Source organism: Podarcis gaigeae, assembly GCF_964106915.1.
Source record: "Podarcis gaigeae genome assembly, chromosome: 16".
Taxonomy (NCBI): domain Eukaryota; kingdom Metazoa; phylum Chordata; class Lepidosauria; order Squamata; family Lacertidae; genus Podarcis; species Podarcis gaigeae.
Window position 1 is genome coordinate 28,297,447 of NC_139693.1, and position 26,248 is coordinate 28,323,694.

The 26,248-nt window shown below is 45.7% G+C and overlaps 1 protein-coding gene across 6 annotated transcripts in view; it reads right to left on the bottom strand.

The window, feature by feature from the left end:
* Positions 1-1,086: 1,086 nt before the first annotated feature.
* The window catches only part of DGCR2 (DiGeorge syndrome critical region gene 2), a 64,278-nt gene continuing 39,116 nt past the window's right edge, over positions 1,087-26,248 (bottom strand). For 3 of the 6 annotated variants that reach the window (XM_083717356.1, XM_083717354.1, XM_083717357.1), the window contains 8 exons: positions 21,224-21,349; positions 19,982-20,192; positions 19,049-19,125; positions 16,872-17,048; positions 15,497-15,700; positions 9,067-9,219; positions 7,982-8,218; positions 1,087-6,954 (listed from right to left, as the gene is read on the bottom strand). In XM_083717356.1, the coding sequence (XP_083573482.1) occupies positions 6,713-6,954; positions 7,982-8,218; positions 9,067-9,219; positions 15,497-15,700; positions 16,872-17,048; positions 19,049-19,125; positions 19,982-20,192; positions 21,224-21,349 (1,427 nt within the window). In that variant the 3' untranslated portion in view covers positions 1,087-6,712. Of the gene's footprint in view, positions 6,955-7,981; positions 8,219-9,066; positions 9,220-15,496; positions 15,701-16,871; positions 17,049-19,048; positions 19,126-19,981; positions 20,200-21,221; positions 21,350-26,248 lie in introns of all 6 variants that reach the window. The other 3 variants (XM_083717355.1, XM_083717353.1, XR_014559071.1) reach the window with 2 other exon arrangements.

Here is a 26,248-nt window from a genome sequence, read left to right on the forward strand (position 1 = left end):
TGCTATTGCGTGGGGCTGGAGCCAGCCCCCGCGAGTGTGGGGAGGGGCGTGAAGCCCGCAACCCCACCTCCTCCCTATCTCAGAAGTGGATTTCTCCTCCAATAAGGCAGCATAGGTGAAGGATCAGTGTCCCTCCCCCCAAAAAAAAACCAGAGTCCTTTTCATTGGGGATAATTCAGATGGAAATTCCCAGGTGTTGGAAAAGGTTATCTATGTATGCCAGTACTGTGGTCCATGTTTTATTAGCCCCAAAATGGAAAAAGAGTGAAGTCCAGACTAAAGAAGACTTGCAATTTAAACTGATGGAATATGCGCAGCTTGCAAACTTAACATACAAAATAAGAGAACAAGAAGAACGTATGTTTAAAGAAGAATGGGAAATGTTTATTGAATATATGGAGGAAAATTGTGTTTATTTGAAAACGTGGGCAGCATTAAGATAAATTCAACAGCGTAATTAAATTTTGATGGATGTAATCATGGCATACTGAATGGTTTGGTTTATGTAAGATATGCAGGGGGTTATGTTGAGCAAAATAAACCATGGAAAGAGAGGAAGGGAAGTCACTGATATCTAAAGATTGTTTAAGTGAATATTATAAACAAGCCTCATATTATTACTTGGTGTAATAATCTCACTGCTGCTTTAGCAGGCTTGGGAGAGGTCAGTGACCTGATGGGAATGCAGGGTTTGCCATTGTGAATTTCATGATGGATGAAATGCAAGACAGAGAAATAGATAGATCACTGTTACTCAACAGCACCCACAGCAGGGTTTGCAGCGCCTCACTAGAATCCTGGATTTGCATCTAGTCAGAGACAGGGAGAGAAGGCAGGTTTTAGAACGGTGGTTTTAAAGAACAGCAGTGATGGACAGGCAGAGAGGAGCCGTGGGGATAGGGGGTCTTAAAGGAACCAGGCAGGGATGGGGTGAGGTTAAAGCAAGCAGGAGCAGGAACCCCTGGCAAGTATGATCTTTAAAAATATCCCACAACCACAATGGGAACTCCAAAAAATTAGGGAGGTCCACTGCCTCCCTTTAGAGGAGAGAGAGGCACCACACACAAACACAGAGACGGGGCCTTCTTTACAGAACACGATTTATTTGGCATTTGGATGAAATGTCTCTCACAGCATCTTGAGAAAAATAAAAGATTAGTGTCATCCCATCCCACCCTCTTTTTCTCCTAAAAAATAAAATAATAATAATAATAAATCAAAACATTAAAACTTTAAAAAAAATGTCACAGGGACCGAACTATTACAGTATCAAATTTCTTTTCTACATAGTATTTTCATGGAATATCAAAATCTTTTTTTTTTAACACGCACACGCACGCACACACAGCCACAGTGACATCCAATCACAAATCAACAACACGGGGTGGGGGGAGTCCTGCAGACACACAGCCTTGGCTAAAAGTGATTTTCTGAGAAGCTAATAAGCAAGTGTCTCATTTGTCGCCTTGTACGCATGTCCCAAGCAAACAGCAAGTCTAGCATCCAGCCATCAGAAAAAGAAGCATGGCAATTAAGAGATTCGAACACAGAAAGCTGCCTTGCGCTGCGTCAAATCATTGGTCCATCTGGCTCACAAATTGTCTACACTGGGGGAGGTGGAGAGGGAGAAGAGGACCTGAGGATCTCCAGATGTTCATGGAGCCCAACTCCTGTTGAGACCACAGGATTCCCACCTGCGGTCTACACTGGCTGGCAGAAGCTCTCTGGAGTCTTCCATAATGCAACCTGGAGCTGTCAGGGGATGAGTCTAGGATCTTTCACAAGCAAACCTTGGGTCTACCCAGAATTAGAGACCTCCCCCTTGGTGCTTCCCCATAATAAAAAGATGAGAGGGACTGAAATTCAGCCAGTGTGAACTGGTTCCTTGTGCCTAGGAGGAGAAATCCCCTTAAAACCGGGGAACGGAATCCACCTCTGAACACATCTGCTGCTGCTGGCGGCTTGCCTTCATGGTCAAGGATGCACAGTCTATTAAGTGCTCTTTCCTGCCTCTCTTCCCCATCTCCACAACCGCATGCCGCCCTGTTGAAATTGACACTGTGCGGAAAAGGTTTCCGGGAGGCTGCCTTCCCAGCGGCATGTACAGAAAGCCAACACAATCTTCCCTTTCAAACACAAGACCCACATCTGGGGGTGGGAGGAGACATGAACTGGAAGCCAACCAAGCCTATGTCCAAACATGCAACGTTTGAAGAACGACGTCTGGGTCCCCAGAACCGATGAGAAGTTTCTTCCCTCCAGACCAAAGTAAGACTATTGTTTCGTGTAGGTTGAATTTTTTTTGGGGGGGGGGGAGAGAGACAAACACACACAAAAAAAATACCTTCGTGAACAAGCCACATGCCCCACCCGCCCGCCAAGAGAAAGGAAAAGAGGGTTTGCAAAGGGCAGCTTGTAAGCAGAGGGATGTGTCATTTCAATAGCAAGAAAAACCCAAAATAGACTTCGTTTTAATAAACTGAAATTCATAGCAGGGGCCTATTTATCTCAAATTAAGAGTTTGGCTTTTAAAAGGTTTGTTGTTGGTGTGTGTGTTTCTGCTCTCCATCCTGCACCCCTCCCAAGCAATTGCTCAACATGGAACCTGTGGCTACAAGATTAACCGCTAAAGACATTTATGCTCTGATATCCGAGTTAAAGATCAATAGCCTCAAGCAGACATTTGTGGAAAGATATGCAGAACCTTAACTGCTGACATCGGCTTTTTTAAAAAATGGGGCAAAACAGTATTAAAAATAGGCAGAGAAGGGAAAAGAAAAACAATTGGGCTATTTGCAAGATGTAGAAGCCTGCAGTACCGGGGGGGGGGGGATGTAACCCCAACACAAGAACTACTGATGAGCATTGCAGATTGGTTCTGCAGTTTACTATGGCACCTGCATTAGGCCTTATAGAACTGCAGTTTGAAGGGACCCCAAGGGTCATCTAGTCCAACCCCCTGCAATGCAGGAATCACAGCTAAAGAATCCCTGACAGACAGCCATCCAACCTCTGCTTCATCTCCCAAGGCAGTCTGTTCCACTGTCAGATCTCATCCTTAGAAAGTTCCTCCTAACGTTCCGCCGGAATCTCCTTTCCAGCCATTTGAATCCATCAGTTCAAGTCCTCCTCTCCGGAGCAGCAGAAAAACAAGCCTGCTCCACCTTCCATGTGCCAGCCCTTCAGATATTTGAAGGTGGCTCTCATCTCACCCTCTCAGTCTTCTGCTCTCCAGGCTAGTCTTTCTGGCAATGCCCCGAGAAGCAACGCAGGAAGAAAATTAAAAGATCTCCACAGGCTAATAAAACAAATAAACACCGGCACTTGGGAAAGGGATGGAAGCCTTCAAAGGGACACTCTTAATACCTTTGTGTACAGTGGTACCTCTGGATGCGAACAGGATCCGTTCCGGAGCCCCGTTCGCATCCTGAGTAGAATGTAACACGTGACTATGTGTGCGTGGGTCGCGTTTCGCCGCTTCTGTGTGATGTCATTTTGAGCGTCTGCGCATGCACGAGCGGCAAAACCCGGAAGTAACGCATTCCGTTACTTCCAGGTCGCCGTGGAGCATAACCTGAAAACGCTCAACCTGAAGCATGTTTAACCCGAGGTATGACTGTACAGTATTACCTTCCACTGACCCGCTGCAAAGCATGGGCAGTTCCGAGCAATAACACACTGAGGACTAGCTGCATGTGGCGATCAATTCAAATGCTTGGGTTAACCCAGCTGAGCTCCGCTATTGAAGGACTTCAGGGACTGGGCATCTTACTTCGCTCTTAGGCCCAGACCCACCTGCTGCAGAATGAATCCAAGGGCCAGCTCTGCAGCCTGGGGAGAACCGGTTCCTATCACATGCTGCTCTGCTTTGCTTTGCTTAAGACTGCAAGCGGCAGAACATGCAGGTATACTCAGCACCCTGAACACTCACTCTCACACACGTACAAAACTCAAGAAGCCAGTACATACAATGTATAAAACTTATGAGTGTGCTAAAAACGCACAAAACCCGCTTTTATTTCTCATACTTCAGAAACGGTCAGCATCATCCAACTCAGAACACGTACCTGTGGCCACAGCAGTCCAGCTACACCCGGACTCGCAGCTGAGAGGCAGAAGGAACTGCAAGTCCTCTCAGTAAGGGAGGACTCCCTCATGTCCTGCACTACATCCTGGGTGTGCAAGAAATCGAGGAACCAGATTTTCCTCGGCTGCAACTTCTGCAACCATTCGGAGGACATCACATTTGAAGCCGTGCCTTGCAGTAGCCATTGGGTCTGGCTCGGCCACCACAGGGAGGAGGGGGGGACCCGTTCTGCCAACCTACCAATGCTTGTTACACAAAATCCTATTACAAGACGGGTTTCCTTGCAGGTCCCCCCCCCCCCCGGGGCAACTCCACAGAGCACTGCTGTGCTCTGAAGGAGGGTAACTGTGTGAGCCTATCCTATGCCGCCAGAAGGGCTGTGTCTGTGACGCTCCTCGAGGAAAGGGGATCCTCTTATCAATGATTATCTAACATGCTTGGACAGGACCGTGATTGCCGCGCTGCAAATTGTCTTCCATCGGCTTGTGCTGATTGTTTTCAGGGGCTCTTTTGCAGCTGCCCTATACAGACTCGGGCAAATGACTTTCCGAGTGGGTACCATCGGCTCCCGACGGGCAAGCAGCTCTCCAGGGATTCAGAGAGGGCTCCTTTTCCCCAGCCCTACCCAGAGATGTCGGGGATTGGGACCTTCTGCGTAATGAAGCCTATCCTCCTCCTTTAAACACAGCCCACGTGGTGGTTACTATCACAAATCCTAGTGTAGAAAAATAGAAGAGAGCCCTGCAAAATATTGCATATGGATATACACCCAATGCAATGCAGGGGGAATGGAAAGACACCCTGACAAGCTGGGGCCTGAACTAGCCTGGTGGGAAAGTAGCTCCCTCCCCCCCCCCCTCTCTCTCTCTCTCTCACACACACACACACACACACACACTCCATGTTCCTTTCCTGTCCCTCTAGGCTTCCTGCCTTTCATAAGGTAAGAGGAACACATCAGTGAAAGATGGAGATTACCACCTCCTCGCCTGGCCAGTCTCTCCAAAAGGAAACTAGCTAGCGACGAGAGGCGTCCTCTCGGCTCAATTCAGAAACCTCCTTGCTATTTACAAGCTCTCTGGAACGAAACGCACCTTGCCTTTCAAACTGGAGACAAAACATCTCAGGGGAGAGTAACACCCTGAGCATCATGACCTAAACTGTACAAAACGCATCTTCCGACTCGGGTTCGTCATGAATTCCAGCAATGTTCACTGCTGGCGACAGCTTTTGTCAAGCGCCGGGGACCAAGGGGAAAGGTGGGGAGGGAAAAAAGGAAAGAAGAAAGCCAGCCACCTGCCTAGTGACTCTTTCAATCCCAATCCCACTTACGACAACAGTGGCTATTGGTTGGCCGCAATATTCACTGCTGTGCTAAACTCCACCCTCACCCAAAAAGCCTGCTATCGTTCTCTAGGGTTGCCTAATTTTTTTAATGATACTTTAAGGCTTCAACTATCAACCCCCCCCCCCTGTGGTGTAAAATTAACATCGATCTAAGTAATTCTAATGAAAACCTAGAATTAAATAATGGGGGGGGCACAGAACCTGATGACACTGGACCAATTCATTGAAGCTTTATGGAGTTACCGACACCATTTCATCCCCCAAACCCAGAACCTCAAAAATGCCCAATGCCTGTTAGAAGCCATTGCATTGCAGGTCACAGAGTTTAAAAGAGCCGCTGTACAGGACTTGCAGTTTCACAGAGAAGGAAGCAGGTTTTTGCAAACCGTCCCCCTTGCCCTCTCCCCAAAAAACATTTGGATCTCACTGCGCTACGTCGAGGAAACAGCCAAGTATCCAGCAAACCCTTTTTAAAACCTTGCAGTCCCTCCTCCGTGGCAGTATTGAAAGGAACATGGCAATCAAAAGCTGAACGTCCACGTCTACCTGCCTCTCTTTTCTTTGGCTCATGTTTCTATCTGCCAGGAGGGTGATGGGGTTGTGGTTCTGCCTTCTGTTCAAAGGGACACCCAACAAGCAGCACCAAAATCCAATCTTCTGTGCTCAAGGAGGAAAGGTCTGAGTCGTGGCCGCGAAGCGTTTCAGGGCGGCAAAAGAGATTCTCCAGCAGGCAGGCTCTCTGTAACCGCTTTTGAGTTTCCAAGCTCCCCACAAAATTCAAGAAACGTCTCCATCCAATGTACAGCTCGCGGTTTCCTTTCCCGTGATTCACGAGGGAGGTGGAAAGAGGCCAGGCGACAAAAACCTATCCGTGCTTTTTTCTTCCCCCTTGCGAACAAAGAGTCGGGATGCTGTTGTTCAAGAAAAATAAAAAAGAACATCCTCTGCATTCTTCCCATCATTAGAGAGAAAGGTGCAGCTTCCATAATCCTTTTTTTAAAATAAAATAAAATAAAATTTCAAGAGGGCAACCCAACCAGGCTAGAAAATGACAGCAACAGCCAAGACGCATGATTTCCTAGAACATAAAAGTAGTGTCCTAAATAAGAGAAAAAGAAAGAAAGAGAAACAAGGAGCGGAGCTTATTTCTGAAGTTCGGTCCATTAGTGTCCGTCTGTACATCTGGTGTGCAAACAGTTGCTCAAAAATTTATTTCTGACCGGCAGTAAGATTTCTTTTTTTTTTTTTTCAATCCCCTCCCGCCCCCCAATTTTTCCTTTATACAATGGTATTCAGAGAACAGTGACTGTGGAGGCTGCCTGAAAGTGTCTCTGCCGGTGGGCTTTCACTTAAGGGCGTGTCGGGAGGTACGAGGAGGGTGCTGCTGTCAACAGAGTCTTCCAGCTCTGCTGGAGAAGGACCGACCGAAGGAGGAAGAGATTCCTCTGTCAGCGGCGGAGATGCATCGCTGTTTCCGAGGGACAGCTGGTTGCTCTGGCCTGTCTGGGAATGGATTCCACCTGGAAAATGGAAAAGGCAAGGAGGAATCGACAAGTCAGAGGCAGCACTCTTGAGTACGTTTCCGAGCACAATTTGAAGTGTCGGAGCTGACCTTTGAAGCCCCAAACGGGCTCAGCGCAGTATACCTGAATCTCCACCCCCAACACTCAGCCCGGACACTGAGGTCCAGCTCCAAGGGCTTTCTGGCAGTTCCCTCCCTGTGAGAAGTGAGGGTACAGGGAACCAGGCAGAGGGCTTTCTCGGTAGTGGTGCCCGCCCTGTGGAACACCCTCCCATCAGATGTCAAGGAAATAAACAAAGATCTGACTTTTAGAAGACATCTGAAGGCAGCCCTGTTTAGGGAAGTTTTTAATGTTTTGTGTTTTATATATATATATACATCTGTATATGCTAGAAACCGCCCTGAGTGGCTGGGAGATGGGAGTGATACAAATATTACTACTACTACTACTACAGTGCTACCTCGGATTAAGAACTTAATTTGTTCCGGAGGTCTGTTCTTAACCTGAAACTGTTCTTGACCTGAAGCACCACTTTAGCTAATGAGGCCTCCTGCTGCTGCTGCCACGTCGCCAGAGCACGATTTCTGTTCTCATCCTGAAGCAAAGTTCTTAACCCGAGGTACTATTTCTGGGTTAGCGGAGTCTGTAACCTGAAGCATAGGTAACCCGAGGTACCACTGTACTACTACTACTACTACTACTACTACTACTACTACTATTAGCAGCAGCAACAGAGTCATCATCAGCTACTTGGACATGGCCACCACCAATTCTTTGGAGCAGAATTCCACTGGCCATGCTACCTGAAGCTGATGGGAACTGCAGTCCAAACCATTTGGAGAGTGCCATGTCCCTGGACTAAGCTGACCAACAGTGGTCTTCTGGTATTTCAGGAAATGCTCTCTTCCAGCCCTAACCTGGAGATGCCATGAATTGAACCTGGCACCTTCTGAGTGCACAATGTGCTCTACGGTATAACATCCTGCAGGCCAACAATACTCAAAACAACATCCCAATGATGTACCTGGGGGAGAACAAAGAATGCTGTCTGGGTTAATGGAAGCTTCGTACGGCGGAGGTGGGTCATCGGGATGCTGGATATCTGGGTATTTGTACGCCGTGTAGGGAGGAGGAGGGTCGTGGAAATGAAACGCCCCACCTTCCCCGTCATCGGAAAGGTGGAGCGGCGTGAGTCCAGTCCCAAAGCCATCGGGGCCATAATCGAAACCGGGCATCCTGCGACCCAAGTTGAAGTGGTGCACTATTGGGGGAGAGGGGAGTTAGGAGAAAAACACACAAAACCCAAAATGCATTATTATTCCGCCACTACCTCTTGCCAAGTAGGTCATTCGTTCTGCAAAGGGTAAGCCTAACTTGAAACCCAAGAGCTCTGTGAACTGAAAGTGGAGACACTATTGTATGTACTTTTGTTTGCTTGTTTTGAACACAAGGAAATTGTTAATAAAAACTAATTAAAGCAAGAAGCTTGGTCCTGTTAAGGATGAACAAAGCATCACAGGGAGTTACCAATGATGAATTGACATGAGCCATTAAGAGACTCTGGGCCATATACATTGCTAGCCCTGACTCAGCGTAGTAGATCCTTTGAATCTAATTGATCTAAGCCATGTCCATTAAGTTTGATGGGCCTAACTCTGAGTAAGGCTGCAAGTTCAGCAATATCTAGAGGGCCAGAAGGCTTCCACACCTGCACTGGGTCAAAGAGAGACATGTTTTCAAAAAACAGCAGCTGAAAGCTGCACGTAAGTGATTTATTATTATTATTAATTCAATTTCTTACCCACCCTTCACCATAAAGTCCAAGAATGAGTGAACATATGGTCACAAGAGTAGGCTGCGTCCAGCGTGCCTTCTCTAACTTTCTTGTTTTATCTTCAGATTTCTTATGGCAATAGTGGGAACCTCTGATATTGCTGGACTACTTACTAACACTGCCATGACACCCTAACCCTAACTGGCCAGGGTTAAAAAGGCGCATATTCAGCATATGACGGCAATGACTTAATGAAGGTGCCAGGAGCACCCTTGCTGCAAAGGAGGGTTCCGCAACTTGGGGGCTTCCAGATCAAGCAGAGCCAAGGCACTTACGGTTTGCTCCGATCAGAGACTCGATGCGCTCCCTGCGCCGCTGCCGTAGCCGATGGACCATGAAGAGGAGCAGGGACAAGATCAGGAAGGAGGAGATGCAGCTCACGATGAGGCGCATGCCACTCGCCATGGAGTCGAATAAGCTGTTGCCATCTGCATAGAGGAATCAAAAATAGAGATCTCATTAAAAAGGTAAAGGGACACCTGACTATTAGGTCCACTCGTGGCCGACTCTGGGGTTGCGGCGCTCATCTCGCTTTATTGGCCGAGGGAGCCGGTGTACAGCTTCCAAGTCATGTGGCCAGCATGACTAAGCCGCTTCTGGCGAACCAGAGCAGCACACGGAAACGCCGTTTACCTTCCCGCTGGAGCGGTACCTATTCATCTACTTGCACTTTGATGTGCTTTTGAACTGCTTGGTTGGCAGGAGCAGGGACCGAGCAATGGGAGCTCACCCCGTCGCGGGGATTCGAACCGCTGACCTTCTGATCAGCAAGACCTAGGCTCTGTGGCTTAACCCACAGCGCCACCCGAGTCCCATTACGTTACATTACAACAAAAAATCAGTGGTGTGCTGTTCATTTCCAACCAAGTTCTTTTCCGGCCATTCAGCAGGAGGGGCCAACCAAAAAAGAACTTCCTGGTAAACTGTGGGAGAGGAAGGGGAGATAGAGCAAGAACGTGTCTAGGTGTCTGGCGGTGGAGCTTCAGCCTCCAAGCCAAACTTGGCCTGCCCAGCCTCGACAATCGGTCCATGCGGCTGTTTTTCTGAAACCTCACCCACCTGAGGTCGTATGTGCCATCTGATGTGGGGCAGGCAAGAGAGGGGGACGCAGAAAACAGAACTAGGCTCCCCGCACAACTTTCTGCTGGACATCCTCTATCCCAACAGGCAACGTTGACAGGACAACCCCACCTGTCAATCGCCTGATGACACAATGACGGGTGATTGACAGGTGGGTGGGGTGGGACCTGTAAAAGTTGGCCTGGTGGGCTGGGGGAACATGAAGATCTGGTCCGCTGAGTCAAACAAGTTCTTCACACAATTCTCGGCAGCCTGGACCTGCAGGCTGCTTCTAATGGAGACTCCTCAAGATGGCATTAATCCTCTTCCAAAAATATCTTTCAGTACCCCCACTATGCTTTTAAAGCACCTCTCAAATTTAGGGTGCAGACGCAGACCTGAGTCCTCTCCGTGCATTAGAAATCTGGTCAGGAATGCTGAGATGCATGCTGGTTTTCCTAATGGAAGTTATGCTCTGGGGGAATCAAACCTCTTGACTTGGGAGCCAGTGGGGTGTAGTGGTTGAAGAGTGTCGGACTAGGACCTGGGAGACTAGAGTTCAAATCCCCACTCAGCCATGAAACTCACTGGGTGACCTCGTCCCCATCACTGCCTCTCAGCATAACCTACCTCACAGGGTTGCTGTACGGGGATTAAATGAGGAGCGTGAGGACCCCGTACACATCACGGTTGGTGGAACATAAATGCTATGCGATCAGTAAGCCAAGAATAGATGTGTAGCTTAAACGACTGTGAATCCTCAAAATTAATCATCCACGTGAGAAAACACTTCCCAATAACTGCATCAGCTATTCTGAGAAATGCACTGTCAGCTAAAAACTACTTTCCTTTTCATATTGCTCCCACTGCAAAAGAAAATTAGCTAGTCACTAATCTGTTTTCCAATACAAGCAAATCCACTTAGATACAAAGCATTTGGAAAGCAAAAATGCAAGAAGTGTTAAGATCCTAAGTTTGCAACAAGACAAGGGGGAACAATTGTGAAACCACTGGATGCCCATAAATTGGATTGGCATATGGCCTGTCATTCTAGCATTACTGCTTCTTGTCATGAAACATACTGTAACCTGATTCAAGAGCCTCTCTTCTGAAGCTAATCAAGAAACAGGAAGAGTATGTTGTGCCTCATAACAAGGGGTGATGGAAAAATAATTGAAAAGCTTAATATAAATGTTTTTGTTTCCAAATCCAACCAATTTACTAAAAGCAAACCCATTTTCTGAGTTTAGATCCTTATAAAGCCCAAACAGCTCCACACATGTGCAGCTGTTTTAGACGAGCCTTCACAATGTGAATTTCTCTTTTGAAACAAGCAGCACCTGATGTTTTATACATACTTTTAATTATGTTTTATAGATGCTTGCAGACTAGCTTTACTATATTTTCCATACTGTAAGCTGCCTCAATATTTCTTATTCAAGTGCAGATTAAGAATATTTAATTGAATAAATGACAGGGGTGATGTGCATCAGCAGTCTCCAGGGAACCACATTTGCAAAAGCACCGGGGTGGGGGGAGACTTCAGCATCCTCAGTGAGAATAGAATATTGGCCAATTGTTAACAGGAAACCAGGAGGAAGAGGGAATGAAATGGAGAACTCTGGGAAAGAGTGTGGCTGGCTGAAAGAGGAGTATAAACAGCAAACAACAGTTTCAGGTCTAGTTTCATTGGTCTAAGTCATCCCTACTGCCCAGTTATCATCCTACTGTTCAGGCAGACAGCATCTGGGACTTTTCACAAACTGTAGGGGCAGGGGGGGTTGTCCACAAAGAAAGTTTCAACTCAGGCAGGTGTGGGGGAACCTTTGGCCCTCCAGATGCTGTTGAACTACAACCTCCAGCACCCCTGGCCATTGGCCATGCTTGCTGGGGCTGATGACAGCTGCAGTTTGACAGCATCTGGAACAGCCACCTGAACTAAGCACTGAAAGAACTGGGCATCTGGTCCCCTCACAGACACAATAATGCAACAATGCATAATACTGCTCACATTTCTGGCCACCTTGGCTGAAAATTAACCTGCCACAAGCGTTAAGCATAAGGACAGGAACTTTAGAAATAGTCGAGAACAACCTGCCATGTGTGTTCCAAGAATCCAAATATATTTCACAGCAGCCAAGAGCCGATTCATTTCCCAGGCAATCCCAAACTGTATAAGTCCAAATAGGTTCATGCCATCGGGGTTTGGGAGAGGGGCATCTCTCCAGTTTGGTCAAAAACTATTCCCTCTTTGGCTGAGGGAGGGGGAAATAGGCAAGGAAATTTCAACCATCCAAGTGTTTCCGTCAATTTCAAGGAAACAAGACCAAACAGCAGCAGCACCATCTGCTGGCTACTTGCGGGACTGGCGGGCATTTCAAGTAACGATGGCATCACATATAACAGAAAAGTGAACAGTGGGTGGTGGTAGTGGTGGTTTTTGCAATGCATGAGAGGTACTCACACCTGGGTGCCCAAGGTAAATATGTTTCCACCACACCTCCCTGGCTTAACCCAATTCAGCAGGCTCCTTAGAACATTTGCGACCTTCCAGTGATTTGAGACCTTCTAGTGATGCAAATATCCTTCCGTTTCCTTAAAAGAAACATGGTTGACTCAGACTGGTCTAAGTCCTTGGTTATAATGCAGCAGCTCTTAAACAAAGAGTAGGAAACTAGATCCGACTGGTGAGTGAGATCCTCAGCTTTTCATATCCCTCACTGGGCCAAGTTTGTCAGGTAAGCAAGTTTGCCTGCCTGCCAGTCAGGTCACAATCATGTCAGGTGACCGCAGTGTCTGAAATCAAAATGTGCAGCCAAAAGAATAACATTGTGCAAGCTCTGCTGATCAGCTGATTGCCAGGACTTGCAAAATGCTGTACGGCGACTTTTGCAGGTGCAGCCAATCTGCTGACTGGCAGGGCCTGCAAATGCCCTTTTGGCTCAATCACCTTTCTACCTGCCCACACTCAGCAGTGCAGTGCAGGTGGGCATGACTTGGCCAAAATGGCCTGGTGGGCCAAAGAAGGGAGGTTGGAGGACCTAGTGAGGCCTGCAGGCTGAAGGCTCCCCAACTTGGTCTTAAAACTACAAGGCTGATCTGCCAGGGATGGGAGGGCATCACCGTGTTTGTGGGCAGACCAAGATCCTGAGGCAGCAGGGGTTTTCATCTACCAGAACCAGGGTCAATGGAACGAACTATCTCATTAACAGGGAATCCTGGCTGATCCACATGGGATTCGTTATGTTGTTATAATGATCATCGGCTGGATGCGATTTTAAGAAGAGGTCAAGTATCCCCATCACTCCAACTCTTGTAGCAACTCGCAAGAGGTGAGTGGCAACAGGACTGCAGCCAGAACAGAGCGACCAAGAAATAAGAGGGAGGGACCAGCATGCCTGGAGACCACTGAAGCACACATGTTCACTAGCCGCAGAATGCTGAGTATCATTTGGAAGACGAAAGGGGGAAGAAAAGTGGATTGGGAAACACGAGCTTCTTACGGCTGATGATATCCTGAAGGATTGCACGGCTGGCAGGCAGGTACCTCAAACTGGAGCACTCCTTCCCAATTGGTGAGACTACACTGCAACATCTTGTTGCAGAACTGGCCTCTCCTCCCTGCTCACTTTCCGATACCAATGTTGGGCAGGTACCCTAATTCACAAATACTCGCATGCAAGGCAGTGCTGAATGCCCCTTAGGCAAGGGAACAGCTAATGATTGTATTTCTGGTCCTGGCTTCTAGTCAGACCACAGCTTTTCAGACTTGATGCAAGGGGAAACTGTGGTTTGATAAACCGCAGAAGATTCAAGTTACAGTGTGCAAGGGAAGGGAGAAGGGGAGGAGGCATGAAGCGGCAAGGTTAAATTAAGGCTTGAAGAGCTCACTTGTTGCATTTGAACAGAGGCAATCTGAAATTTGCAGCAGAGCTGGAAGAAGCATGTATGGCTACTAACACATTAAGGGTCTTTTTCTGCCCCAACGTTTATCCATTCAGGAAAAAAAAAGGATTCCAGGTAGGAACATAAGTAGAGCCTGCTGGAAGCCCCAAATGGAAGCATATAGGGAGGATGCGAGGGCATCAGCCCTCTCCACTCTTGCTGTTTCCAAAAGCTGGCATTCGAACTGTCTCTGCCTGTAGAGGTAGCAACTTATCTTTGTTGCAGAAATCAAACCACAGGACGACGTTTGTTTTATGCCTGATGCTTCTCTTTATTCCAGGTATCTGGGAGAGGCCTCTGACACGGGTGCCAGAGAGTCCTCAGAACATGGTACAAAGCGTGTATTTATAAAGGAATCATCGTGTAAAGTACAGAGGCTAACTTCCTTCAAACATAGTGGAATATTACAAAAAGCTCAAAGCAGTATTTCAACACGTTACTGAAATCGCTGGTCAACCATTTAGATTCAGCTTACGTAGCAGGTGTTTTGCTTCACTGACACAGTCCGAAGGTCCACATGTTATAAAATTTTTGCACAGCTTTCATTGGCACCCAGAGCCAATGATACATATGGTGGCAGCCACAATAATATAAAGTATATTTGATCCCCAATCTTCCAGCCATGACCAGAGGTTCCACTGATCCCTCTCATGCAGCTTGGCCATTATTATTATTATTATTATTATTATTATTATTATTATTATTATGTCTGCCTGATAAATTATTTTATCAGTGTCATCAGGGATGTAGACACGACGTTCAGCTCCTGCCAGAGCACATGCTTCTCCCTGACCGGCAAGCAAAACATGCAGACCATTCTATTTTGCAATGTTGCCTGTCTTATACTAGGCAATTGCACAGCACTATTTGCAATCTTTCCATCACGGCGTTCATTTTTAAAAAATTGCCTTAGAAACAATTGCCACACCAAACTGAGGTACGGTTATGTCCCAAGACCTTTGGGACTCTGAAAGTTCTCTGGTGTTCCTAATTTTACCAGAAGGGAACTGGGATATACGGTATTTTCCCGTGTATAAGACTATATCCCTCCCCCCCACTTTTTTAAAGTTTAAAATTGGAGGTCGACTTATACACAGAATGTTGCAATTATTTATTTCTTAATTTGGGGCTCAAAAAATAGGGGTCATCTTATACATGGGAGCGTCTTATACACAGAAAAATATGGCAATTCTAACAGCAGCAGCAACTGTTCTTGTTTAGCAAGAACCATGTTAATTAGGTGGGAGTTTTACTAGCACATTTTCCACAGATAAAATATTGATCCATGAAAACTAGAACAAAGTAAACATAGCAGGAGCTCTACCTTCTCCACATAATTTTTGAGAAATTCCTTAAAGACAGTCCATTCCTTACTAACTTTCTGAAAGTATTTCCTCTAACTCTCCCTGTTAATTTAGCAATAAATATTCAATCATTTTAGCTAGCCAGTCTGTTTTGGTGGGGACATTATTACTTCCCCAGTTTAATGGTGAATTTTGGACACAATGGAGAGGTAAAAGATTTGGATTATCATAAAAAATGCAGGAGGAAATGACTAACAATGGGATCTACAAAGGGGAGGAAGGAAGTCCAGGAGATTCTTTGGAATCTTGTTTTTAAGGTGTATGTTGGATATACGATTGTAAAACTTCAATCTGAAAAACCAAATAAAGAAACTTTAAAAAAAGAAGCAGCTCTTACCAGGATCTAAACAGGTAAACTTGCAGCACTCCTTGGGGTCCTTCCGATACTGCTGGCAGCCCTGAGGCCGCTCACATAGGGCCGCCACGCACATCTCTGGCTCGCCATTGTGGCACGTGCAACTCAGACAGGGGTCATCTCCTTTCGGGGTGAAATAGTAGCCTTCATCGACAATGTTGTCTTTTATATCTACACAGGTTTGGCCTGAAACAGGAGAGGCGCGTACACACATTAGCTCCCACCTTCCCTCGCTGATGGACAATAAGATGCACCTCGCTTTCCTGAACAGAGGACAGAGCAGTGTGGGTCTGCGCAGAAGCTAGCCTACTGTATAAAGGATTATGTGTGCATGCCTTCTTCGGCTAGTTTTTGCCTTGGGCCGTGCCCACAACTGGCACGTCCCCTCCACCAACCCCACTGGAAGGCTGCCCAGGAAGAAATGCTGGGCTGAAAAGGGTTGCCCGCCCTGACAAAAATCTTTAAAGGCAAAGAAACAGGTGTGAGGCTTTTAATACCAACCAGGGTAGATAAAAATCAATGGTGTTTTTAAAAAAACACACACACAAAATCTTTTTTTATTTAAATCAGGAAATAAGGATTTGTTTCAAGTTTTTCATGTGTGCTAAAGCTCAGTCTGGGTTTTTTTTAAAAAAAAACTGTTTAACCACATCAGTTAACAAACATGGATACGTGTGCTATAATGTTATTGTGTTTTAGTTAAATAAATTGTTCACATTGTTATTATGGAAATGTTTGTTTTTCTCTTTCCAATAAAGTACAGCAGAAAGGTTGTCTAAATATAAACCGTTAACTTATTAAACCTCACAATAATTTCATAATTATCCGTCTATGTATTTTGAATAGTACAAACAAATCAGTGATTTTTTTATATAACTGTAAAAACTACTCTGAAAATTCATTATTCCAAAAGTGAAACCTTCATCTGGTTGTAAATATTAAGATTATACCAGCAAGAATGAGTCCCTCTGTAAAATAATCAAGTCTTACTGCCTAGTGATTTAAATCAATTTGATTTAAATCAAATCCACCCTGATACCAATTGCTTTTCCAAGCACTTCAGCCGCAGCCTTTTGTAAAGTGGGGAAAATGCAGTTCTTGCCCCTCCCGTTGCAACTACCACAACAGGTCCTACCATGCCAAATGCCATTGCAGAGCAGTGGTAAGAAATACAGCTGTGGTCCAAAGAGCAGGGCGACCTGATCCTGGTCTGTACCACAATACAGTTTCGCTTGGTGGCCTCGGCCTCTCTGTCACCTGCTGCAGTGCAAGTGAGCATCCCTGCGGCTCTTTTGAGTATGTAACTGTTCCTGCGTGCTTATAAGAGCTTGTGTGTAACCCAGAACGGATGACTCACTTCTTTTGCAGAGGAATGAAGACTTCTCATAGCAGTTTTCAGCATACCAGCTGTGAAAACCGCGGTGCCGCAGGGTCGGGAAGTGGGAACATTGGAACTGGGCGCAAAGGATGTTTTCGTTTTCCGACACGGACGTACTGAAGGTAGGGTTAGGGGGCAAAAATACTTCCGATGAACCTGAAATGACAAAATGCATCATAACTAAAAGTAAGTTGTTGCTGCAGAGCCTGTGGACAAATTCGGCTTTGCTGCCTCTTAGAACATTTTAAAGAAGAAAGTCATTCATGCGATGTACCAGTGCTTTACTCTGTATGCTTGGGTAGCTTGCTACGTTATCAGAAGGCTGATTTCAGGCTATTGTAGCTATATCTCTATTTCAGAGAAATTCATGGGCCTAATGGTAAAAAAGGTGTTGCAAACATTGACTTTATTCTCAGAAGTGTACAAAACCAGGCTCCTGCACACGAGTCCTTGCTCTTTAAATTCAAACAGCATACAACTTTTTTAAAAAAATTGCATTTCTTTCCAAAGAAGGCCAAAGCAGGTTAAGGAAGGTATAAATCCAGTGGATTAGCACACAAAGAGGGACATAAACAGTGGTACCTCGGTTTAAGAACAGCCCTGTTTATGAACAATTCAGTTTACAAACTCCACAAAACCAGAAATAGTGTCCCGGTTTGCGAACTTTACCTCGGTCTAAGAACTGAATCCGAACGGTAGAAGGGCACCGGCAACGGGAGGCCTCATTAGGGAAAGCACACCTCGGTTTAAGAACAGTTTCGGTTTAAGAACGGACTTCCGGAACCGATTATGTTTGTAAACCGAGGTACCACTGTATATGCACCCTTGTGATATTCCACTGGTTAGTGGAGTCAGTTTCATTCTAGCGGACTTCCGCCTTGCAGGGCAGTTAATGGTTTTCTAAAAAAACATGGCATTTTATTTCCTGTATCCATCTCTGCTATATTTGTATCAAGTATTGTTTTAGGATGATATTGTGTTTTCAAAACTGTCAGAAGGCACCCCGAGTAACCCTTAAATGGGAATGCAGAAACTCTTGTATAAATAAAATAAGTTGGCTGAATACTGTGCAACCTCCAAGACTTTGTTTACAAAGCTGGAGTACAGGAAAGGGAACCTTTAAAGAACAATATACACTGATATAGAATTGTAGTTGGAAGGGGCCCCAAGGGTCATCTAGTCCAGCCCCCCCCCAAAAAATGTAGGAACTACAGCTAAAGAATCCCTGACAGATGGTTGTCTGTTTAAAAACCTCCAATGAAGGAGAGTCCTTCACCTCCCAAGGGAGTCCATCCACTGTCAAACAGCTCTTCCCATCAGAAAAGTATTCCTAATGTTTAGTGAGAATCCATCGGTTGAATCCATCGGTTCGGATTCCTGAAACCAAAACTTCTGACCAGTAGAAGCTTTGATTTGTCGTGTGTTAGGACAGGTGAGCATTTTCTTTCACGCAAAATAATATCTTCATTCAAACATGCCACATAACTGTCAACTGTTGAGCTATCCCTTCTGCTTTTTCCTCCTTTTATAAATTAGCATTTAAACAACAAATTAAAAGCCAATTGCTTTCAGCAGTTCTGCCGCCAGATGGCAGTATTATTGCTAGCTTTGGGAGGAAAGCAGGATTGCCCAAAAAAAAAAAAAAAACCATTATGCCAGCCTTTGAGTTAAACAGAGGCATTAAACACTTGATCAGATTTCCTTATCACTGTGTTGACACTTAGTGTTGACCAACCACACTAAAGTACAAAGTTGTATTAGGAGGACTGGGTGGTGCAGAAAGGTACTCAAGAACTGTGAAAACTTCTATAAGATGTGCTTAGCAGCAAAAATCCACCTGGCACCTAATAACTTTACATGTAAAGACTTGGCTGTTTCCATGGGCCTTTTGTTAGAGGGAGAGGGTGTTGTTTGGCTACAATGTGCTGCCAAAACTTCCTATGGCTATTATGGGGATTGTTGTTTTGGATAGTGTGATTATTTATATTAAATGTGTTCTAAGTCATTTGGAGACCTTTGGGCAACAAGCAACTAACAAGCCATCATTAATAACATTAACAGCAGCAGCAGCAACAGCAACACAAATACATGCTTTAGGTGGCATCAATTCTTAGCCAAGTGACACAAGAGCTCATCGCTCATTTCTTGGGCCTTACCTTTGTAAGCAACCTCCCAGTGACCTTCCAGAGAATGATTTCGGTTTGTGATGACATACTGGTATCCAACCCAGAACCTACAATCAGAAATGCGTAAGCTTTGTAAACTCGAGGGAGGAAAAAACAAATTATGCAAAAAAGCAAAATCCTAAAAGGTAAGTTGAAAAGCTCCTAAGCATGGTTAATAAGCTCTTCCCTTTCCTGAGGTTTCCTATTTAGTCAAGCTGAAAGCTGACTGTCGCTAACATAACAATCCTTGGCTAAGGAACACCAGAGCCACGCTAATGTTGCTGTGAATCTCAGTTAAACCTTCAAATCCAGTATTTTGCAATGCAATCTCTTCAGATAATATCCATCACATGGACTGGGAAGAGTGACTAAGGCCCCATTAGTGTTATGCATTTAAAGCAGTTATCACATCACTTATAACAGTCATGGCTTCCCCCCAAAAAACCTGGTGATTGTAGTTTATCCAGCCCCCTGCCATTCCCGCCCCCCACATTAACTCCCTAGAGCTTTCCCTTCCATGAAACTACTCAGCTCATTTTCCACCTTCCCAACCCTCCTCCTTCACAAAAATCCAGGATTGTGATTTGGTTCTACAAATCCTGCAATAGAGACTGCATGATGACAGCCTTACATTTTTATGTATATAGGAAGATCAAATATATATTGCAAACACACACACACACACACAAGTTTGTTTGTTTTAAAGAATGCATTTAATTTAAATGGTACACCCATCCAATCCCCCACCCCCAGTCAATGAGCATTTAGATTTCTCGATACCCGCATTAAGACATGGATTCCATTCTAGTTTGGATCTTCACATAGCGTAATGTAACTTGTCCCATATTTATCCTTAACATATCCACCCATAATTGCCCATGTGTTGCCAGTGGGAATTCAGTTTTTCCGTGCATGCTCACTGACCTACTCTGGTCTTTCCTCCCAAAGGCTTTATCTTGCGAGTCCCATTCCTGCTGCAAGATAAACTTGAGCTCTTGGTCAGTTGTAAAAGTGGCCAGGGATCCATTCACCCTCTGACAGGTCTGGACGGCATCCCAGTAGTTCTCACCACTTAAGTACACTCTGTAGCAGCTAGCCGTGCCCTCGTAGTGATGCCATTCTGACGGGCATTTCCCTAGGAAACATAAAGGAGAGAAGGGAAACAATCCCCCCCAGTTAGGATCTCAACCTGATTCATCACTTCTGAAAACATTAGCATCAGCCCAGTCCTCACTGGATGGAAAGCCCACGTGTCTAGGCAGGGCAGACTTCAGACAGGGGCTCAGGTGGTTAACAATCTCTCCATACACAATTTTTCTCATACAACTTATGTGTCTCCTGCCCTTGTACAGAACACTGGAATTCAGCCACACACAAAATTAGAGGCTTCGAAAAAGAAACAAACACCCACATCTCCCCATGCAGGCAAGCAAGAGACATTGTGACAGTCCAAGAATACAATCCAGCCAGGGAATATGCCTGATTATCGTCTTCCAGAGCAACTACTCTACTCCCAACTTAAAAATGGTAAGCGTAATGTTGGTGGTCAACAAAAGAGGTTCAAAGCCTCTCTCAAGGCAAATCTAAAAAAAAATGTAGAACAAACACAGACAACTGGAAAACACTGGCCTGCGAGCGCTCCAGTTGGAGAACAACTTTTACCAAAGGTGTCATGGATTTTGAAGACGCTCAAACTCAGGACGAAAGGGAGAAATGTACTAAGAGGAAGGAATGTGTGGAAAACCCTCATTATGATTAACTCCCACCCGGAAACCTATGTCCCCGCTGTGGAAGGACATGTGAATCCAGAATTGGCCTCCACAGTCGCTTACAGACTCACTGTTAAGACCATGCTCATGGAAGACAATCTTACTCGGCTACAAGTGATCGCCAAAGAGTACAGAGGTGTTGTGGCCTGGGGAGAATCCCAAAAGCCAGAAAGAGCTGCCTGGCCCGAAGTTCCCCATTCCTATGTTATACTTTATTCTTAATGTTCAGAGAATCTTATCACAAAAACAGCTCAGACAAAATTGATAAGGGACGTTAGGGAGCTTTAATATAAAATACTTTGCGTACACATGGAAGCACTTTTAAGAAGCATGTGCCTGGACCTGCAGCCGGCAACTTAGGGGGAATTTCATCCCTGCTTTCAAGTCTGCAACTTACTGCTGAACCGCACTGGCTGTGCCACATTGACGGTGTGGAAGCGGGTCGTGTCCCCTCCTCTTCCGCGATTGTGCCTGGAATCCGCATTATCCTTCCCGTGGTAAGTGCGCTGGTCCCCAGTAAAATCTAAAAGTGAGACACAGCCCATTCTTAGTGACACTGTGTGAGAACCATTAGCTTTTTTTTTTCTTCATTCAGCTGCTGAAAGGAAAATATCGTCATAAATCCTTCCCAACATTCAAACGGGCAAAGACAGCTCCAAGTGGGCACAGGCAAATAGAAGGTTCGTAGGCTACAGAGAACAGTCCAACATTTCCCAAAAGAAAGCAGAAAAGAGTGTTAGGGCAGGTTTGGGGAACCCGTAGTGCTCTGTTGTCTTCCCAACAACTTTGCCATGACATAGATTGGCTACGTCATAATTTAGGCTACTGCAATGTACTTACTACGCATGAGGATATCCTTGTGCCTGGTTCAGAAGCTGCAGCTAGTGCAAAACGCAGCTTTGTGGGACACCCAGGTTTACACGTTACACCGGTGTTGAAAGATTTGTGCTGGTTCTCTATTAGCTACCAGGCAAAATTCGAGGTTTTGTTGTCGTCATTAAAGCTCTAATAAATTGTGATCTAGATACCTAGCAGATTGCTGGTACAAATCGAGTCAGTTTTAAGACCTCCCTAAAATACACTGATGGTCATTACATGACCAGAGAATTGTCAGTTGATGCAGTTATAGAAGCTAAGCCCCAAGTGGCGCCTTAAATCTTGATTACGGTCGCCACAGCATAATGTCTATTCGCCAAAGGGCTGGACAAGATGACTCTTTGCATCCCTTCCAGTGCTACAAGTCTACAATTCTATTATCTCAACTACACTGCTCGACCATAGCTTGCTCTTACAACCATTCACTTCTCCCAGTGTGCCAAGAGAAACACGCATAGCGGAAATGGAAATAGCATTAATTAAGGCAGAGGTATTTGAGCCGTGGTTGCCAACCTGGTACCCAGTAATCTCCACTGCAACATGCTCTCCCAAGTAGTTCATGGGGCAGAGACACTGATGACCTTTCAAACCTTCGTTAATGCGGGTCGTGGACCATAACAATAAAGATCTGATCTGATTTACCCCTTGCTGCCATTTGCTACCAGACTCTGCCAACCTGAAAGGGGTAGCCACACCCACTTGCAAGCAAATTAGCACAGACACACGCATGATGAATTGAAAACGACGTAGAGTTGGACCCAGTTAATGATACTGACAGACACAGGTGCAGGGACACAGGTGGCGCTGTGGTCCAAACCACCGAGACTCGGGCTTGCCAGTGGCAAGGTTGGCAGTTTGAATCCACACAACGACGTGAGCTCCTGTTGCTCTGTCCCAACTCCTACCAAACTAGCAGTTCGAAAGCATACTGGTGCAAGCAAATAGGCACTGCTGTGGTGGGAAGGTAAGGAGTGTTTCCATGAGCTCTGGCTTCCATCACAGTGTCCCGTTGTGCCAGAAGCAGTTTAGTCATGCTGGCCACATGACCCGGAAAAGCTGTCTGTGGACAAACACTGGCTCCCACGGCCTGAAAGCAAGATGAGCACCACAAAGTCCAATTTGACTGGACCTAGCCATCTAGAGGTCCTTTACCTTTACCATACTCAAAACAGACCCACTGAACGTAGCAGAGTTGACCAACCTAAGTCCACTTCAGTGGCTGTACTCAAATTTAGTAGGGTGCAATCCCTGTTTCTTTGAGCACAAAAAGTCTCCCAGGATTAACAGTTCAAAGAATCAACTGTAGAGTTGGAAGCGACAACGAGGCTCATCTAGTCAAACCCTCTGCAATAACAGAAATCTTTTGTGGAATGTCAGGCTCCAATCCCATGCTCTACTGACTGAGCCATCCCTAACAATTATTCAGTGTGTGTCTCCCCAAAATGGAAAGCATTAAGAAACAGGGTGGTTAAAACATGGTTGTGCAGAGCTGTTTACATTCACTGTGTGGAATTACAACTCTGCTGTACTCCTCTGAAAGTTCTTTGGCCAGGGGATCACACTTCGAAGAGTTCATGGAACAGTCAGCAAAACTGGAATCACAGCTCTTTGACCTCTTGCACGGATGCAAAATCTGCGAATGTTTTGTCAGCACTGGAACACATTCACTCACTTGGTGCACGGCCAGCTTACTTGCCCTTTGCCCCCTACAGCAGAAAAGAAATTGATAATAGGGCTGTCAGAAAAATGTGAAATTGCAAAAGAAGGGGTCATGGAGGGGAGCTTAAGACTGCCAGGAAAGTGAAAGACAACTCATCTATCTCTGCTTAAGTTTCCAAGGAGAGACAACATCTTAAAGAGCTTCAATGGAGACCCAGTTCCGTGTCCCTGCCTTCTGAAACAAAGCGAGTGGCTGCCGGGGACAGGACTTTCTCACTAGGAAAGAGCCAAAGTGCCTTAAAACATTTGCTGAAAACTAGTACGCAATAACTGCACAAGAATGTAGTATTTTTCGCTCTATAAGATGCACCAGACCATAAGACGCACCTAGTTTTTGGAGGAGGAAAACAAGGAAAAAAATATTCTGAATCTCAGAAGCCAGAACAGCAAGAGGGATCGCTGCGCAGCGAAAGCAACGACCCCTCTTGCTGTTCTGGCTTCTGGGATAGCTGCGCAGCCTGCATTCGCTCCATAAGACGCACACACATTTCCCCTTACTTTTTAGGAGGGGAAAAAGTGAGTCTTATAGAGCAAAAAATACGGTATTGTTTTTATTTCTATTAATGCAGGGGTTGACCATTTTTTTAAGCCGCGGGCTGGTCCACTGTCCCTTAGAGCTTGTTCTGGGCTGAAGAAGTGGCACCGGGGGGGGGGGGGGGGAGAGCTGGAAGAGGCGAAGGGAACAAGTAGTTCTCCTCCCCAACCCCCAGCCGCTGCACTTACCTTCCCAGGGGCTGCTACTGCTGCCGCCACCACTGCTTCTTCTTGTAGGAAGGCAGAGTGAGCTCGTCCAATCAGCTCTCTGGCCCACAGGTGCACCAGTGGTAGCAGCAGAGGGAAGATGAGCAGCACAGAAGGGCTGGCTTCGGAGAGGGGCTGCTTAATGGCACTCAGACAGCTCAGCCCAGCCCTCTTCCTCCTCTAGGCAGGGCAGGGAGAAGCCAGGAGGAGGGAGGGAGGAGGCGCCGCCGCAATGTGTGTGAGGGAGAAGGGGGGAATATGGCACAAGGGGGAAATGGCGCAGCCCAAACAAACAGAATCCCTGCGCCGATCCATGGACGGTCCGCGGACCGGATCCTGAAGGCAATTGGGCCTGATCCGGCCCGCGACCCTTGCTTTGCCAACCCCTGTATTAGTGCTATAACATTTACATTGTGGTGCTACTTTTAAAAAAACAAACAAACAAACAGCCATTAAACCTCTGCAAAGTATTCAGAGCTACCAAGACTGAATGTCTGGGGGGAAAGCATTTGATTTGGCATCAAGTAAATGAATCAGGGGAGGAAGAAAGAATTGCCATTTACTGTGTTCATAAAGTTGGATAAGAAACTTAAACAGCCACAGCAATGATACTCAGTGCTCTAGGTGTTGGGACACTGATACTATCACTGTTTGAACTGGTAAAATCTGCCGGTTTTCAAACAAGACCCAGCGGGACATTATTTCATGTGACTAAGACTTGGAGCAAAAGAAAAGGAGCTGTGAATACATGCTATACAAATCCTCCCGGTAATTTCGAGCACACAGGCAAGTTAGCGGGAGCCAGTGACTTCATCCCCTTTTTTAGCAAGAGATCAAAGATACAAAACTGCTGAGCTACAGATGCTCCTAGTTATTTGGGTTTGATGTTAAGAAAAAGAAAATGTTTTGAGTGTCGGAGGCTTAAAGTTAAGCTGGATTTAACAGAATTTGGATGTTAAAAATAAAATTCGTACAGTGAGCAAAAGGAGTCTCTTTTTTTGCCGGCGGGGCCCTGACAGTGATATAAAGCTGGCAAATAATGAGTATGCACTCAGAACGCCTTAACCGTTCTGTCTGCTGCTCACATGCCATATGGGTTATGGAATGGAGGAAGTAATGCATGGGAGGCAAACTAAGGCCCAGGGACCAGATGCGGCCCAATCGCCTTCTCACTCCAGCCTGCGGACAGTCCAGGAATCAGCGTATTTTTACATGAGTAGAATGTGTCCTTTTATTTAAAATGCATCTCTGGGTTATTTGTGGGGCATAGGAATTCATTCATTATTATTTTTTCAAAATATAGTCTGGCCCCCCACAAGGTCTGAGGGACAGTGGACTAGCCCCCCGCTGAAAAAGTTTGGTGACCCCTGAAGTGATGACTCCCACCAAGACACATTTAAGAACCACCACCACCCCAATTTGTGCTAATGGAATGGGTCTAACTGTCTTGATATTTTTGATCCCTAAAGTACAGACATTATGGCTTTACAGCCCCTTAGATTGCATACCTGACATCTAGGGTTAGAAACTCAAATATATAAGCTAGGCACCAAACTCTCAGCTTCTCTACCCAATGCAAGCTGCCTTCCTACCATCCCATAACAGAATCTCCCTATTCCTGGCCTGCTGTGCTCAGATTCACTTATGTAGGCATATACATAGCAGAGTTGTTTTAAATCAAAATGCCTAGAAACAGCTGTTATGTTACAAATTAGGACTGTCAAGACAAGCAGAGCTCTCCATCTGTACTGAACACAAATGGTGAAGACAGGAAAATAGCTGGCAACTGTCCACAGATGATAAAAAAGTATGTCTCTTATGTAATCTTGCCAGACACTTTGAGTATACTGAACTGCACGCTGCATATTCTCTCTCTTCCAAGGATTCTGAATTTCCAACTTCAGTAGAAGCCAGCTTCAAAAAATAATGATGCATCTACACATGTTAAGAGACTTTACACTTGATATTAAACATGACTCATCCAAAGGTGTTTCTGTGTGAAATCTGAGAAGCATGCCATTGAAAAATGAGTTATGACTCCAGGTTTTTCAGAAGTGTACAGACTAACTGGATAGAAAGCCTCCAT